This window comes from Gymnoscopelus microlampas (genome assembly GCF_963454915.1).
Source record: "Gymnoscopelus microlampas genome assembly, chromosome: 14".
Taxonomy (NCBI): Eukaryota; Metazoa; Chordata; class Actinopteri; order Myctophiformes; family Myctophidae; genus Gymnoscopelus; species Gymnoscopelus microlampas.
In genome coordinates, this window is record NC_139951.1 from 22,432,783 (window position 1) to 22,451,951 (window position 19,169).

The 19,169-nt window shown below is 40.2% G+C and overlaps 1 protein-coding gene across 2 annotated transcripts; it reads right to left on the minus strand.

The window, feature by feature from the left end:
- Positions 1–419: 419 nt before the first annotated feature.
- tefa (TEF transcription factor, PAR bZIP family member a) lies at positions 420–18,742 on the minus strand. Of its 2 annotated transcripts, none has more exons than XM_084079248.1 (5): positions 18,463–18,742; positions 4,276–4,659; positions 3,060–3,280; positions 2,732–2,943; positions 420–2,221 (listed from the first exon to the last, which is right to left on the minus strand). In XM_084079248.1, the coding sequence occupies exons 1-5, from the start codon at positions 18,548–18,550 to the stop codon at positions 2,197–2,199; spliced, it is 930 nt and encodes a 309-aa protein (XP_083935374.1). In that variant the 5' UTR covers positions 18,551–18,742; the 3' UTR covers positions 420–2,196. The 2 variants fall into 2 exon arrangements, with proteins under 2 accessions (XP_083935374.1, XP_083935373.1); XM_084079247.1 differs by lacking the exon at positions 18,463–18,742 and adding an exon at positions 7,015–7,347.
- Between the last annotated feature and the right edge of the window lie 427 nt (positions 18,743–19,169).

Here is a 19,169-nt window from a genome sequence, read left to right on the forward strand (position 1 = left end):
GTTCCAAAAGTGTTTGTTGCCCCCTGTAAATCTGTAGACTGCATTCATATGGCTGAGGAGTAAGTAGAAGACTGTAGACAAAACTAAGGGATTCTTGTTCATGACAGGTAAACAGACCCTGGTCCAAGAGACTTCATGAGACTTCCTGGTTTGTCTAAGGTCAAAATAAAACAAAACCCTGCAACCCACATTTCCCACAGCTGTGTGTGAGGGCACTTAAATTTGAGCCCGAAGGTTCATTTGCCCCTCAAATTATTAGCGGTACAGGAGTTAATCCACTATGGCAGATCACACAAGTTTCCCGAGGAGAGCTAATTAGTAGTACACAAGAGAAGTTGTGTGTGATCGTGTTCTGTGAGTAAAAAACGAAACATTCTAAAACCCCAAAACACAGTTATTACAGCCTATATGCACGAACCTGGGTTCACAATGCTATTTTTATTGTGTATATATATATATATATATCTGTAAAATAATGAAACGAGTATAGAAAATATAGTTCTATTTACATGCGTCAATGTACTCTACACAGTATGACATTTCCGAAGCATTGTTGGCATTCAAATAATAGACACGTCAATGAGACAAATCACAAGAGAATCTGACTTATCACCACGAACAAGAATGAAATGCTATAGGATAAAGCCTAATATTAGGCTTAACAATAGTGAGATGAGGACTCAAAGAAACAAGACAAACCATAAAGAACAAATCTGTGCTACTGGTGGAGTAGAGTACACATTTTCTCTTTAGAGGTGGGGTAAGTGATTTTCTTTGGTTAAAATAAGTGTTAAATAGCTCTATATTCTGAGAGTACTTATTGCTATAGAGTGTTTGATCAATATCAGGAGTCTCCACTGTCCAGCTCTAGAGTCTTTATTAAACAGAAAATGCATTTTCAGGTCGGGATACCAATGTTATCCAATCAGGATAGAGAACTCAGTCAGGATACAGATTAAACAAGTGAAATTGGAAGTGATGACACAAAGGAATGAACAGATAAAATTGGAACTGGAGCACAAAAAATTAAGCTGATAAATGGGTACTTTCTCCTGATTGGCTGAGATTTTGTCACCTACCTGAAAATGTATTTTCTGTTTGTTAAAGAGCTGAAGAGACAGGGAGACAGACCCCTGTTGCTGGACAAACACTCTGTAGCAATGATTACTATCAGAATATAGTGCTTTAACCTTTTAACAAAAAAAAAACTTTAGTTTCAACCAAATATATCACTTACCCTACCTTAAAAAAAAAATCCTATGAAGCTGAAATGACCGGCATCGTCAGTCATCCAAATCTTACTGGACATAAGAAAGAAGTAAAATTGCCATGTAACAATATACAATGTGAAAAATATAAGCGTGGTTTTCAAAGCTTATTTAAAATAGTGGAAAGGAGTTGAAGCAAACTTAAATAGTCTGCATTGCTATAATGTCTCTTATCCAAAGCGCTTTGAAAGGTGCGTTACATTCACCTTTTTGGTTTCACCAAAATTCACCCAATTTTTTTTTGAAAGGTGCGTTACATTCACCTTTTTGGTTTCACCAAAATTCACCCATTCACACTGACGGCAGAGGCAGCCATGCAAGGCACCACTGCTCATCGGGAACAGTGAGGGGTTCAGTGTCTTGCTCAAGGACACTTGAACACAAATTCAGGAGGAGCTGGGGTTAGACGCTTACTTATTGCAAATTAAAGTTGCAATCAACATTGTTGCTTTTTCAAAGCTATTATGACATCTTTTCTTGGTTACTGAATTTGTTACCTGAAGAATAGTCACCCACCCCCACCCCCAGAAAAACACAAAAAGTACCCATCCATGCCTCTCCACACCAAGTCACATCCCAAATCCTCCCGATTATCTAATTTGGCAAAATGGTGTACAAAACTGAGCTGAACACACCATAAATGCGGTGCACTGAAGAAGCTCTTGGAAGTCCATCAACACACTCACACCACACAAATGTATGGTCTTTTAAAAACAAAACCAGTGAAATAAAAATAGAAATATTTTTCAAAAGACAAAATCCTATAGCATGCCATACTGTTTATACATGAAAATGTCATGTAAATCTTCACACACCCTTCCTCTTCATCCTCATCTCCATCTGGTCATGCACCAGTCTAGCTGCATGATTCATTTATTCACTTGCCATTTCCCCCAACAGAAAAATAAATGAATAAATCAGTGATAGTCTAGGAGTCTTCCTCTTGCGGTGCCCTTGAAAGAGAAGAGAAACAGGGAGGTGAATCACACAGGAAACAGGAAGGAAGTTCAACATGAGGTTAAGGGAAGAGAGGTTAATGCCATCTTTACTTTCATACACTGTTAACAAATTGTGGTGCCTTTCTGCTATGTGAGCCTGAGTTGAAAAAATGTAAATGTAATCTGTGAGGCACTACTTTGACCACTATAAACTGGTTCATGAAAACAATGACACAGCAAATCCCTGACCTGATTTTCTTTCTTTTTTTAATGACTGATGCAATCTTGTGTGCAAAAGGGCAATACTTCTCAACTCCATGTCTAGGCACCCAGTGTACTGCTAGTTCTTATTCTAGCCATCTAGGGACTAATTTAAACCTGGGAAACTAGTGTGGAACGCAGCTAACATGTTTGCCTAAACTTTCCTGGTTCCCAAGGACTGGATACAAGAAGTATGGCTATAAGGGCAGGCCAGTTGCTATGTGTTTATGTGCACATATAATTGTTGTTAACACAGTCCCTTACAGTTGTCCGAACTTGGATTCATAGCGGGATACGACATTCTTGGAGCGGCCACATTCCTTCCGGAGCTCAGACACTTCTGTCCGCAGTGCCACGTTTTCGCGCTCAAGGAACGCGGCGCGGACAGTAATCTGGTTTTCCTTTAGCCGGCGAGCATCACGAGAACGCTTTGCCGCAACGTTGTTCTTCTTCCTCCGCTGCCAGTACTTATCATCCTGAGATGAGAAAAGTTTTTTTTTTATTTAATTTTAATATTATAAGAACAATATGAATATTAAAGAATAATGTTGCACCTGATGTCAGGATTGAGAAACTCTCTCTCTAAGCTTACCTTCTGTTCCTCGGGCACTAACACCTTCTTTGCTTTCTTGATCATTGGCTGAGGCTTGAGCTCCTCATCTGTGAACTTGTGCTTGCGTGGATTGAACAGTTCACCTCCAGGCACACTGGACAACACCAGGTCAGTGGGGTCGGGCTCAAAGTTGACGTCCACCTCGACTTCCTCAGGCTCGATAGGCTCTGGGGTCATCCTGTTCTCGTCTGTGGCCTCGTCTGTGCGAAGGATGGTGAGAAAGATCATTTAACCCATTAAGACCTGAGACTGATTCTGCCTTCTATTAGCTTGCACACTTTCAAGATTTTTCAAAAATAGCAGTGAGCAAGTGACATTCTATGAGCTTGGGTACAAGGAATTGTGGGTGAACAACATAAACAAACAACTACGACTACTTCATCGGACATAGTAGATATAGCTTGTTTGTTCATAGGTGCATGCAAAACACTGTACTCCTGCCATCGCTACCCAGTTAGACCAGTTTCTATTTTTTCCCTCCCACTTCCCAACTTCCACACACAGCACATTCTAGTGTTGTATGACTTTCAAAATACACACTAACAGGCATTTCAAAGCATGCCATGTATGTATAGCCTAGGCCCTCAAGAGTTTAAATGCTAAATGTGACAGAGTGACTCCAACAGGTGGAGAAAGGGTGCTCAACAGGTCAAAAACATAAACAAAAACATGCTGCTGCTTCTTTCTATTCATTATATGCAAAAATGTCAACTGAAGTATTCAGTGTACAGCAGTTAATAAAAATGCACCAGCTTATAAAAATGTACGTTTAAAAAGGTGACAACAAAGCTGTATGTCTATAAAGTGCTATGTAGAACCACCTTAATGTAATGTACAGAATACTTCAGTAAATATCTTTGTCGGAGGAACAAAATAATTTTTCATTATTGCCTGTAACTGAACTTCAAGAATAACTCAAACTGTAATATTATAAATAAATAAAAGTTCTGTGTCAATAATGAATGAAAAAACACTACACATTTGCGTTTGATGACTGGACATACACAGATTGCTGGTTGCTTGTTAAGATTCTCAAACTGGGCCCATGGTTGATTATTATTAAACAATAATAATCCTACACTGTCAGCTTTAAGATAGCTTGAAGGGACAAAAATCCAGAAATCCAACCTTACATGCCTCCCTTCCTCACTACTTTCCTCGCTTCCTTCCATCTTTCCCTGCTTTCCTCACGCACCTGAATCGATGTCTGAGCTCATGACAACTTCCTCTTCACAATGGTCCAGCTCCAGTATGGGCAGCAGGCCCACTGGGGCGGCTGGGGTCTTGGCAACCACAGGGGCCTTGGCGGTCACAGGGCCCTTCGTTGCCTGGGCGGCACGAGCAACCACTGTGACTTTTGTCTTGCTACTCTTTGGCGAGTCTTCATCCAGGGAGGGGGCGATTCCATTCTCAATCAGGAACTCCTCCAGGTCCATGTACTCCAGGTGGAAGTTCTCACCATCGTAAGGGATGGTCTTGTCCCAGATGGCCGGGGTCAGGGCGGCCGAAGGCCCCATCCCACTCCCTCCTCCACCAAGGTCAACATTGTCTTCAAGGGCAAGCTTCTCTTTGTCCGTCTCTGGAAGACAACAGTGCACACAACAGTGTATGTCAGCAAAGTAGTAAATATATGCACACAAGCATATGGCAGACACACATTTTCACACATCAACATGCAAAATATGTATACACGCGGACAAGACACACACTCAAGAGTTGATTCGATGCTTCCGGAGGAGTGAGCAACTAGGTGGAAGAATGACTTTTTATTTTCGTGAAAAGAGTAATGTGAGGTGATGAGTAAGGAGAAGAAGGCAGTCTAATCTAACTATGGAGGTCAATGGAACAATTGAGCAGAAAAAGGTCCACTGAAAATGCCCCAAATACAGACGAGTGACAAAGTAAAGGAAAATCCAACATAAAATGTGTTAAGCGACCAGAACAGCTCCAATACATCTTCATATAGATTGTACAAGTCTCTTGAACTCTACTGGAGGGATGGAACACCATTCTAACAAAGATTGTTCCCCATTTAGTGTTTTAACGACAATGGTGGAGAGTGCTGTCGAACATGTCTGTACAAAATATCCCATAGATGTTTTCAATTGGGTTCTTCTTGTGTCTTTAGACCTGCAGCTCTGTTGAGACGAGCCAGAACGTCTCCTCGTTCAGGTCAATCAAACTACATTTGGTTAAGATCTGGTGATTGCGAAGGCCAGCCTATGATTCACATCATGTTCATACTCATCAAACCATTCAGTGACCCCTAGTGTCCTGTGCATGGGGTCATTGACATCCTGGGAGAGACCACTCCACCCAGAATAGAAGTGTTTCATCATGGGATGAAGGTGAAGTGACTCTTCCCTCTAAGGGGACAAGTAGACCCAAACCATGACAGGAAAATGCCCCCACACCATAACAGAGCCACTGGACCCCCTCACTGTAGGGATCAAACATTCAGGCCCAATTGTGCAGAATATGATTAAGGACTCATCTCACCATATAACCTCTTTCCACATCTCGGCCAGTACCTACGGCTTTTGAAGCACTTAACTCTCAAATGTGTATTTGTCTTTGAAAGGAGGGGTTTATACACTGCAACCCTAGGATAAATCCATTTCAGTTTTTTTTGTATGCTTTTTACCCCTTTTTCTCCACAATTTAGTAGTTTTGCCAATAAATCCCTTTCTATGTAGCTGTGGATGGACTGTTCTTGCTGACACAGTCTGATCCCGTCCTGCATTGACATTCTCAGTCACATGAGGAAGAGATGCTCTTGTTTTTCCTTACACATTGCACTAATGCATGAGCGTCACAGTCATTGAATGTGCAATTTCGACCGTAATTCTCAACCCTATAATGTCCCTATTTATTAAGATATTTCCCATAAATTAAAATGCAGTTGTCACTTCATCCCTGCCACAATAATTAACCCTCTTTCATAGTCACCCTGGACCCACTCAGCATTTTTATATAGGCTATGCCACAAATAGGATGTTAATTGCTTAATTGTATCATGCAGTCCACCTGTATGAAATCATCTACATTGTTTTCCACTCACTTATTCAGATTTTCCTTTCATATCTCCTAAATCCATGTAAACCATGTAAATCCACATAAACGGTTTGCTTGGCTCCTACTTGTAACTTGCATGTGTGTAGTACATTTCCTCACTAGATTTGTCTTTTCCTTTTTCATATATTTCCTTTCTAATATAGTTCCAATTGACCCCTGAAGACAATGTTTCTAGGTCAGGGGTCTTCAACAGGGGGTCAGGGACCCCTAGGGGTCCTCAGAGCTACTATAGGTGGTCCACCAAATCTTTGTGTTTTTTACATTAACCACTTGAACCCTAGCAACCCTAAGGGAAACATTAGCGGAAAATAGCAGATCTAAAAGCTCTGCAAGGCGTTGTGAGCTTGTAGATCGGCTATTTTCTATTCAGTTATTTATTGTGTCAGGGTGTGCTATGTCTTCTTATTATCCACAATAAGAACTGGGCTGGCACACAATGTTCTATTTATGCTTGTTACTTTACCATCAAGCAGTACATTTTAGTTTATGAAGCAATACAATAATCTGTATGATGGGTTTTTTGTAGGGGGTGAAAGGAGCAAATCAAGTACTAAGTATTGAAGGTTTTAGTCATTAAATGTCTGAAATGAACAAAAAAACATGAATTTAACACTCATGATAGTCAATGAAAAAGTTTAATCTGCAACACAATTGTAAACAATGTAGTGGGGGTCCCTGCTTCATCTCTCTCTAGTATCAGCTAAGGGGTCCTTGGCTTGGCCTGAAAAACGTTGAAGACCCCTGTTCTAGGCTGTGGTCCCAACAACGTGCGCACAATGAGCAGTTTCGGGATTTTTCGGCTCAACTCGTTCAAACACGAACTCTTGCTCCACACACGACACGAACCTACTGGACTTACCGTCGTCGCCCTCGAGTAAATTCGGCGGTGGTGTTTCCATGATTTTCTTTATAACCAAAGGGAGTGACCCATTCAACCCCGTGGTCGTTTCCAGTGTGATGGTTAATGGCTCCAGCTTAGACATCCTTGCTCCTTTAGTTTTATAGAATTATTATTAACAAGCAAATGTCCATAAAAATGATTCTGTTCGCTCAATAACAAGTGGGTCAGCCGGTTACCAAATATATTCCCCCACGCTGAAGCTCTCGTTGATCTGAAATAAGCGCAATAAGTGCTGCTGAAAGGTAAGAACAGTGCTCAAGACATCACAGAACAGTGCAGTGAATGCATGGCCCGATTGTACAATAATTCCGTGGTCAATAGAAGCCGCGCCTCTCCTGCTGTTGATAGGCGAGTTTTGCGTCAAACATCATGAATATTAACCACAGACTTAGCCCTGAAACATGACGGTCATGGATTAACTTCAACCTGGTGTTAGCACTTTCTCCATTTACGGCCCGTACATCTACATAAACGCTAAAATTTCAAATATAAAGTACTTACCCCATGGCCACGGATGTTGCAATTATGTAAAGGCTTGCAGAAGTACCCGTATCATCCCTATTGTTCAATAAAACTGATTTTAATCTGATCGGTGGCCATTTTCTCCATATGCATATGCTTTCAACTATGCGACCCTATCGATTGGGAGGTGTATTGCACTCTGATACATTACAACTCTATGGAAAAATGACCACCGATCGGATTAAAATGCTTTTTATTAAACAACACGGAAGATACAGGTACTTCTGTGCGCTCGTACAGAATTTTAACATCTGTGGCCATGGGGTAAGCACTTTATATTTGAAATCTGAACGTTTATGTAGATGTACGGGCCATAAATGGAGAAAGCGCAAACACCAGGTTGAAGTTCATCCATGACGGTCGTGACAGACGACGTCGTGTATCCATGGCTACCACAGACCGTAACAAAAAAGAAAAGAAAAGAAAAGTATATTAACGTTCTAATGAAACAGTCTGCTATTGATAGGCAGCTGTTGGGGTCGAGCGTAATGAATATTAACATTGTAAATGAATCAGCCTGCCATTGGTTTGGGGTCGAACAAAAATGAATAATAATGTTCTTCATCACGTAAAGGAGGTGTGGCACAATATAGACAAACCCACGCTGAGACCAATGCAATGGGCAGTGGTGGAAAAAGTACTCATATGTTTTATTTAAGTAAAAGTATACATTTTCAAATGGCCGAAATGCATATAGGGCTGAAGTGGGTCATGTATGTTTTGTAATAATAATAAAAATCTACAAAGTAACTAGTAACTAAAGTTTTCAAATAATTGTAGGTGGAGTAAAAAGAAATGCCTCTGAGATGTAGTGGAGTAGATATTGGAAATTGTCAATACTCAAGTAAAGTAAAAGTACCTCAAAAGTGTACTTAAGTACAGTACTTGAGTAAACTTACTTAGTTACTTTACACCACTGGAAATAATATGTTCTGAAATTAATACATGAGAGAAAATGTCTCAGAGGAACGACGTTATTTCTAAAAAACTAATAATAAGTAATGGAAGTATAGTCCCTATCACAGCTTGCACAGCTGTGATAGGGACTATACTTCCATTACTTCCATTACCTTCCTTTATCCGTTTCGGATTCAGTTGTTTTAGTAAAGAATGACAAACAAGACTGAACGTGTTCCAGCGATTTAAAAAAACAAACAAAACAGGCAATAAACTAATATTTACTGTTTATTTTTTATTTTTTTATAAACACTTTGGCGCCTCATTAACAATTTGACTCGACCTATAAATATTGTTCTTGTACGTTCGCTGTCGTATATATCTATCTCACTCCAACCAACTATATGCCTCCGTGGGCTCCACTAGCATCAGCACATTGCTCTCTCACGTTGGAAGACATGTGCCGTCATATGTTACATGTCGCCAGTGGCCAGCCAATAGAACTGCCAGGTTCCATGATAACATGTGCAGGGAAATGAGGGTGCTGCTGCATAAAGGAGGAGAAACAAACTGGCGTACGTGTGAAACGTCAGAATCAGATATGAGACAGACATGACATAGCATCCATATACTCGTATTCTTATTATGATACACATACGTACTGTTGTATTTCATCATACATCCTTATGATCCAATGAAAATGGGGTTATATTAATAAAGCAGTATCCTACAGTACATGTTGTCCTTTTTGCCCTCCAGTCACTATATTTGATGTCTGGTTTTATTCTGTAATGTAAAGCACTTTGTAAAATTGTTAAGTGGTATACCAATGCAATGTAATATTATTATATTTATGTACATTTTAGTGTGGAAGAAATCCAGAGGGAGCCCTTATTCATTGTGTCAGGGTATGTTATCTCTTATTATTATCCACAATAAGAACTGGTACACAATGTTCTATTTATGCTTGTTACTTTACCATCAAGCAGTACATTTTAGTTTATCAAGCAAAACAAGAATCTGTATGATGGAATAAGGGTGAGCGAGAAGATAGCAGCCAGGAGAATGAGACTAGGACATCCCACATTAACATATGTTAAAGTGTTTTTGTGAGCTTGTAGATCTGCTATTTTCAGCTAATGTTCCCCTTCGAATAGGGTTCAAGTGGTTAATGTAAAAAACACTTAGATTTGGCGGACCCCCTATAGTAGCTCTGAGGACTCCCTAGGGGTCCCGGACCCCTGTTGAAGACCCCTGACCTAGAAACATTGTGGTCAATTATAACTGGGATATTTGACATTGACACAACACTGGGGATAAATAAAAGAGTAAGCTTTAAGAAATTTAAAAAGGACATTTTCATCAGTTTATTAATGTGTACTGAATGCTTGTTTTGCCTTGTCATAAAATGAATAAAAAGAAGTGGATGGTTGATATGAATGTACTCAAGAAAGATGTAGGAGCGCAAAGCACCAACGAGCTGGCCAGATGTATGGAGAACCGGGATGACTGGAAGCGATGGAGGGCTCGTCTGTGGAAGAATTGTAGTGTTTTGGCCACCAGCTGCACTAAGGAGTCAAGGACATGGTCATTTTGAAGTCATTAGAGCATAATGGCCTTGGCCTATAAAACATATGTAAATATTAAAGTAGGCCAACTAATCTACTATGATAAGCCTTGTGTCTAGTGAGTTATGGTTAAACTTGCATGTGCTGCATTATGTTGGTGCAATAATATTACGTAAAGTGTGCATCACTCAATCCTAATCCTACAGCCCATAGTGATGGCAAGAGGTGGTTTTGTATAGAGGTGGGTGTATGTTCTCGCCAGTGAGAACCAAATACATACGTCCCGTGATAATCTGTTTTCACCAAAACAGTGTAGCCTGAGCAGGCCACTCCTGTCTTCAAGGTCAACTGCCAGTGGAAGATCAAAGATGGATGGAAGGAATTTGTTGTAGTCTACATTACACTAAAGAAAGCATGTCACTGAAACACTTGCCATCACATTGCTCCAGTAAACAGACAAGAACCCACTAATTAATGTGTCTCTTGAGAATTACTATTAATGATACATACCCAGAGACAATCACTATTAACAATCTACCCCTGTAAACTAAATTCTTACCGACAAATATTCACTAACTTCAAGACAAGAGGTTGTTTATTATTACTGTATAACATGATTGATATTGTGTGTGTGTGTGTGTGTGTGTGTGTGTGTGTGTGTGCGCGCGCGCGCGCACACGTGCGTGTGTGTGTGTGAGTGAGAGAGAGACAGACACACACACAGTGTGGTGGAGATATAGCCTATATGGATTGGTTACCTGTTCTGAGTATAATCTGGGCACACAGAATTACAGCAACTTCATTGGCTGCACTAGTCTCCAATCTTGTCACAGCAGAGGAGAGGGGATGAGGGGGTGAATTATTGATTCTATACTGTAACGAAGCCCTGGCTTATATCATATATAGGGCAGCATGCACTCAACACAGCCATGACACAAACAAGTGAGCACAGGTCATTTACACCCAAAAGAAAAAACGCCCTTGAGATCATGTGCATACACTATGTATAGCTGGTGAGAAAGACAGCCTCTCAGACAATGTAACTGGCTGTAACTTACACCTCACCCCAGTCCCCCTATAGCTTTTATGAGGTCAAGTGTAAGAAAGACCTCTTAGGGATATTTCACTCATTTTATCGTCTACTCAGGCTTTTGGGAGCACCCCGGACAGTTTTTAAGTTGCTTGATTCAGTATTTAGATATTTGATATTCATTTTATCAGACACGCCCCCTTCCTATACAAACCCATTGTAACTTCAAATTCCATTTTAACCATGTTAGATTAATTGGAAACACCCGTCTTTGGTTCTGGTGACTGATATTGTCCTTCTAATATGTGAGGAGACCGTGTTTTTTCAATTACCCTTTTCATTTATTTTTGATATTTCTTTTTGAAAATGAAAAAGATTAAATACAATAAAATAATTAAATATAATAAATGAAAAAAACACGGCCTCCTCACGTATTAGGAGGGCAGGATGAGTCACCAGAACCAAGGACGGGTGTTCTTGATGAATCTAACATGTTATAAATGGAGTTTGAAGTTGCAATGCGTTTGTATAGGAAGGGGGCGTGTCTGATAAAATGAATATCAAATACCTAAATACTGAATCAAACAACTTAAAAACTGTCTGGGGTGCTCACAAAAGCCTGAGTAGACGATAAAATGACCCAAAAATGTTTTGAAAGTAAAATATCCCTTTAACCTATTTGGACCTTGCATCTTCTCTCTAGCATATAGAATTCTGCATTCACTATGATGGTGGGGCCCGGGGTATTAAATATCACAGTCATTGTTATCCCTTCAGAACATGTTTTGTTCTATGTCTGGGTCCTAACCTGCTGGTTGAGAAACACTTTATAAAATGGAACATCCACTCAAATTGTTTCAACAGGATCCATTATTTATTGCAGGATATTGACAGAATATAGCAACTTAATTGTCTAGCATTGTAGTTGTGACATATTATTATTACTCAGTAAAATCCTTAGTGTCCATTTGGGTCCATCTTTACACTTTCAGAGTTATATTAACACTGATGATTGTATTGGGTATTATTATGTTATTTTGCCATGATTGTGTAGCATAATCTCAGGATAAAGCGATTGAATAGTCCCACAAAGCAAAGTTAACCAGTCTCAGTCACCCAAATATTTGGCTTGCATGAATAAAAGTGAAACCCAAATGGGATCGCCTGCGTCACTAGTAGCATGCCACTTCTATGGCAATACAAATATGGCTGCACGTTTGAGGACAGGACCACTGTCAGCATGACACAGCAGTTTTCACTCGTGTGTGTGTGTGTGTGTGTGTGTGTGTGTGTGTGTGTGTGTGTGTGTGTGTGTGTGTGTGTGTGTGTGTGTGTGTGTGTGTGTGTGTGTGTGTGTGTGTGTGTGTGTGTGTGTGTGTGTGTGTGTGTGTGTGTGTGTGTGTCATTGCTTGACTATAACACTGTCCAGCCAGTGGGTTCACACAGGGTTCATATTAAGGACTGAATACTCCTCAGTATGTTGGTTAGTCAAACAACTCATGGGAATTGTGCCATGGTCAAAGAGAGATGGATTGGTAAAGACATTTGAGAACAATTTACAAAAACAAACACTGTGGTACAGATTTCCTCTTGGAACCAGGCTCTGTTATTTCAACTATAGAACAGAAGTGGAAAGTTACAATGTAAATAACATACATTGTTGTCCACATTCAACCACCTGCACACTTTCTTTGACACATTTAAAAATAATCTGTGGAGGGTGTGGACAACCACATGCCTCCCCTGATACACATGGAGTCACCTGACAGCGAGACGTTTTACCGGGAGAGTGTAACACACACAGAGGTTCACACTTCCTTTATCTAAATGCATCTTACTCAGTTCCCCTCCCCATTGATCAGATGCCCCCACCAACCAGTAGGAGTCACCCATGAACACTTGCGTTCTGGAGGCACTGCTGCCAGAGAGCGAACCCGAGCCTCTGCAAGTGGTCTGGTGGGCACATTTTACAAACAGCAGATCTACAAGCTCACAACACATCGTGATGCAACACATTGTGAGCTTGAAGATCTGCTATTTTAGCTATTTTTGGAAAATCTTTGCCTGTAATGACATTCTCAAACAAGGTTGAAAGTGGTTAGGTATGTCTGTGGGTTTTATAAATATTTAAACAATAAAAACGAATCAATTCGTTCATTTGAATCCATTGAAACAAAGGTTATTTACTCAATTTATTCAAAAGTCATGGTTTTGGATACTTAAGGATTCCACCCAACAGCAACAATATAGAAATATACTATATTCTCATTTTGATCATTACTGACAAGCCTCCTGCAAAGCCATGCAGTAAAAATGTCTGTTTGGCAAGTGTAATGTGAAAATAGGATACTAGCAGGGCAAATAATCACATTTATGCTAGGAAGCTTGTGTGTTACCAGCTCAGTAGCATTGTGGTTAGAGTGTCTGCCCTGAGATTGAGAGGTCAGGGCTCAATCTCCGGCCGAGTCATACAAAAAAAATTAGGTACCCTGCTTGGGACTCAGCATCAAGGGTTGGATTGGGAAAAGACCCTTCGACATACTAACATTATGTCCAGGCTACACTTGGATTTCAAGCTGCTTCACGCTAAGGAAACAGAAGACAGGCTCCTGACCTATGGGCCACATACCTTGGGAACCATTGGTTTCCACAATAAAAACTGGTATCATCAAGCAGTATTCTTTAATTTAAATGTATCTGCATATGCAACATTTTTGCCCTTAAAGGTCATAAAGTCACCCCCATTAGCCAATCAAAACACTTGACCACCACCTTCCTGATCTGTATGTTAATTGTCAGTCATATTTTCATTCCTGGCCATGCTATTGCAAAATGTACGTGCTTTTTATTAACTCATTAAGCATGTATGATGCAGTGCCATTGTCAGAGAGGTATAATTGTGGTCTGGAAGTTATAGAAAATTCTCTCTGCAAAACCCAGCCATCCATATATTACTGGTCCATCTAATATCATCTTTGATTGAGCTATTATTATTATTATGTTAAGTCTTTAGATCTCTCTACTTTGTAAAGTGCCTTGACATGCTCCCACAAGACAGGCACTTGTAGCATGCTGCCATGAAACTGCTGCTACATGTGATGTAGGTACAAAGTCATAATTAGGCCTATATGACAAAATGTATCTGTAAGCTCTATACAATCTTGTAGCCTACAGCACCACTCTCAGGTTAACAACAGTGCCCAAATTTAAGTTAACTTCATCATAGGAAGAAGCACATGAAGCATGTCAGCCTGACACAGAATGCAAACAGACAACAGTGCCATCTAGTGATGAGATAAAACATTGACTGTCTGCAGTTCTTCAAGTTCAAGTTCAAGTGTATTATGTCCCAAACTGAGCAATTTATGTTACAGCAGATAGTAAGAAACTCCAACACACAGTAAACATACATACACAAGACACACATAGACATAGACATAATCACAAGATCCAGATATAATATAATAGCTACTCATAGCTACCTCCTCCTCCTCCTCCATGACTCACAACCCAAATCGTGTGATGGAAGAAGTACTCAGCGTTGTTACTTTAAGTAAAAGTAACCATACCACAATATAAAAAAATACTTTCTTACAAGTAATAGTCTTCTATTCTGTTTAAGTACTCAACACTGTAAGCTTGTAAAGTAGTATAAAATCAATGGCATAATTGGATAATGTACATACTGTTTTGTAATACAAATCTAAATCTGCAAAGTAACTAGTATCTAAAGCTGTCAATTCATTGTAGTGGAGTAAAATGTACAATATTTGCCTCTGAGATAGTGGAGTAGAAATTATCAAAAATGTAAATACTCAAGTAAAGTAAAACTACCTCAAAATTGTACTTAAGTACAGTACTTGAGTAAATGTACTTAGTTACTTTCCACCACTGCTCTGAGAACATCATGTAAATATTTCAAGGTAAAAGTGTGGCCTGCAATAAATTGTGTGATAGATTATTGCCAGGTGTACTTTGGAAGAATCATTCTTAATGAGACCCTTTCACAATAAGGTCTGTGGATTATCATGAATATCTTGGTCATGATACATGAAAGAGAAGTTAGGGTTGAGTTTTTCCAAATGTAAATTTTGGCACTCACACGCACGCACGCGCGCGCACGCACGCACGCACGCACGCACGCACACACACACACACACACACACACACACACACACACACACACACACACACACACACACACACACACACACACACACACACACACACACACACACACACACACACACACACACACACACACACACACACACACACACACACACACACACACACACACAGTATAAGGATATCAGGCTATCAGACCTATTAAGGATAATTCCTTTAACATGAAAGTCCTTGCGGTCTTGTTTCCAATGAGGGTCTGTGAGCAATTATATATAGGCCTATATAACTTAAAGCTGCAATGAATAAAACATTTTAACCAATATGTATGGTAGTAGAATGTGATATAACTAGTAGGCTACAGTGGTTGGAGGTGGTCTCCCTACTCTTCCAATCAGTGGAATCAGTTGAGAAATGTAGACCCTGGACTGGACTGTCGGCCTGGGCATGACACCAAGGCCTACTGGTTGACAATTATTAGTCTGTTCATACGTGCAATAGCTCCCGTCTCCCATGGCCAGGCGGGGACGGCCTCTGAGACCGAGGTTTGAATCTCACGTAGGACATAAAAGTTACATAATCAGCTTAGGCTTGTCTAGAACAGTGCTTTTCAAGCTTTTTTGTGCCAAGGACCCCAAAATTGATATGTACTTGGTCGCGGACCCCCATCTGAAAAGGTTTTGTGCCAGGGACGCCCAGAAGAGAAGATTTATGTTGAATTTTTTGGGGAATTTTTTGAATATATATATATATATATATATATATTCAAAATGTTCCAAACATTTTCAATATTTTTCAAAAATCTTAAAAATAGCAGATGTGAGCTTGTAGATCTGCTATTTTGAACAGCCAACGTAGGTATAAATGGATAGTGTTTAAAAGTGATTGTGATGTTATGTTAACTACTTTTGCTGGGGACCCCCTGGAAACCCCCCCAAGACCCCTTGGGAGTCCCCACTCCATGGACCCCACTATTGAGAACCAATGGTCTCTATAACACATAATTGACCAATCGCACGCCAAGTCAACCAATAGGTGTCAACCAGAGCCGGCGCTAGCTGACAACGGTGGGGGCAGAAGCGTAGCAGCCGTTGGGCCACTCGGGCCGTGGCCCAGTCAATGGAACACTTGCCCAGAAAGACGAGGGCGAGAAAAAGTCTGCTCCTCCAACAACAATAGATGCCCCATTCGCACCTTTTACCAAGCTACAAAAGCTGCCGACTCGTGCCGAGTCTCAACAGCGTGAATGAATGACTCCGGCTGGATGCATATCAATGGTCCATTGTGTGACCTGTTAGATACTGTAGTCTGTATAGGCATAGGCTACTGTCAGATGTCCTGAAGCAATCCAAAAGAGAATGGATAATGGTCCTGGATTCATGAATTAAATTACAGAAGTGACGTGACTTTCGACTAGCTGTTGAGTCTGTGTGTGTGTGTGTGTGTGTGTGTGTGTGTGTGTGTGTGTGTGTGTGTGTGTGTGTGTGTGTGTGTGTGTGTGTGTGTGTGTGTGTGTGTGTGTGTGCGCTCACTTGCTACAAGTGACAAAGTCACAAGTTGACACGGAACCAGTAGATTATCAACACAGTATTATGGTGCTAAAGGCTGGGATAGTGTGTTGTTACTGTTGTTTTATGGTCGTTTGAATTGTGACCACGTGACATGGCGACACCTGTCAATCTCAAAGACACCTGACTTAATATTTTGAGGAAATTGAAGGCAAAAATAGAATTAATTAACCCCTGCATTGTGTTAGAAACCTGCTGACACTTTTGGTGTTAATGGGTCAAACTTGATGACCCGTGATTTAAGCACAAAATACAAAATTATAATTTTCATTTATTTCCCCCCCCCCACCTCATAGCTGACTTGTTATGCACTCATATCCATGTAAAGTATTAAAATATTATTTTGGGTTAGGGTTTCATCTTTCAATGTAGCTCATTCTCAATTATAAAAATGTAAAAATTCACTCATTACATTTCATATAATGAAGACCATGGAGAATGATGTTATCTAGCTATAATAGACTAATATTAGAACACACTTCCAAAAATAAAATACTTGTTTTAGTTTTTTAACTTTAATTATTTTAAATATTATTAAACATAGTGACATCTGTGGTGTTAAGGGTCAAAATTGAAGTCATTTATTTTTCATGAACCCAAACTTTTTTTTACTCCGAATAGCAAATTCAAATTGAGGACAAGTTTCTCTCACTCTCAAACATGTAAACATTGAATATTGACAATTTGGGGTCATATTTGACCCTTAACACCACAGATGTCCCTTTTTTATATAGAGAGCATCAGAATGAACTAAAATGGTGTAATGAATTCTGTTGCGTTAAAATAGCTGTTTCTGAGGATATCATGAAGCCTTGTTCCAATAAAGAAATGTAAAGGCTACATTTTACCTTTTTTAACTTGAAAACGGGTCGAACTTGACCCTAACACAATGGAAGGGTTAATTAAAAAAAAAAAGTGCTGCGCTTAGCACGTGCATGCAGGCCCACACAGTATCGGCCAGACGAGACCTATATGGGCCAGACCCATCCAGCACTTCAATCCTAGCTACACCACTGGATTGGGGGGGGGGGGGTATTTTATAATTATTTATCTTTACCGACAGCAGCTGCAGTCCTTGTCTGTCTGTCCATCGGTCCCGCCTGGTACACACCACTGAACACTTTAACACGTTGAGGAAGGCTTGACGCCAAAACGCTATTAATTAAAAGGTTAAAAAAATATATAAATAATTTTGACTGAGGGGACGTTTTGGGCCGGTTGAGGGGGCGTCACCCCCTCACAGCAGCACCCCCGTGTCGCCGGCCATGGGTCAACTAACTCCACGTTTCAGGATGAATTAACACTGGCAAATGTAATATTATAGTTTATCAGATAAGTATAGCGGATGTTTCTAAATAAAAGTTCCTAGGATGAAACAATTCCACCTTTTCAATGAGTCAACCACACACTGCAATGCTGTCGAGTGACACGAATCACCACAGACAGGCTCTGGTATTTGGGGTTATGCTGGAGGTTATATAACACACTCTCTCACGCTGTTAATAGACCAGCTGACTACTGAAGCTGCCACACAAATCTTACGTTAAATAGGCTACATGTTGGGCAAATTGGCACAATTAAAAACAGCAACCAAATGAGTATACAGCATTATTATGTTAGATCTCATCTAAGCCATCATACAGTTTGCAACACATTGACAGCAGTTCTTTCTTTGCCGTCTTTCACAGATTCTTACCGTTGTCATCGAGGGCAGGAACAGAAAACGGATACTCAAGAAGAGACTTGAAAATCTCAGGAATCTCTGAAGTAATCTCTGAAGTCATCTTTCAGGACTTTTAAAACTCGGCACAGGTTGTTCCAGCTGATCACCTACAGTATAATGGCCATTTACCGACCAATGCTGAAAGACGTACCTTTCCAGCAGCCGATCAGCGTTAACTTATTGTTACTGTTGCTGTCTATTTTTGACAGATTGACATGCCAGGCACACGATGCTAGAATAGTAAAACTTTTATTTTTTTGACGCTCCCCAAGGGTTGAGCTGTACAAAACAAGTTATTTAATTTACCACGCCCCCCTTTCACGCATTGGTTTGTGCAGGCTCAACCCTTGGTAACCCTTGGTAACCAGCACATGTATGTGGGCCTATTATTAGGTAACCAACCAGTTGCTACCATGCAACCAACCAATCATGCAAGTCGTGCATGATTACCTAAAGAGAGAGCATGTGGTCGAACACGTTAGCAGACTGGTGGGAGAAGTACTCACATTTTTTACTTTAGTAAAAGTACCAATACCACAATATAGAAATACTTGTTACAAGTGAAAGTTCTCACATTTTACTTGAGATCTAGTGGAGTAGAAGTATAAAGTATCAAAACATTGAAATACTCCAGTAACGTAAAAAGTACTTGAGTAAAGTTACATTCCACCACTGCTGAA

Bases quoted from the DNA above. Each gene is read 5' to 3' on its own strand.
- tefa (XM_084079247.1), bottom strand. From the start codon at position 7,138: ATGTCTAAGCTGGAGCCATTAACCATCACACTGGAAACGACCACGGGG. The intron at 4,660-7,014 runs GTAAGTCCAGTA...GTTGTCTTCCAG, and splicing joins TTTACTCGAGGGCGACGACG to AGACGGACAAAGAGAAGCTT. The intron at 3,281-4,275 runs GTGCGTGAGGAA...TCCTTCGCACAG, and splicing joins GAGCTCAGACATCGATTCAG to ACGAGGCCACAGACGAGAAC.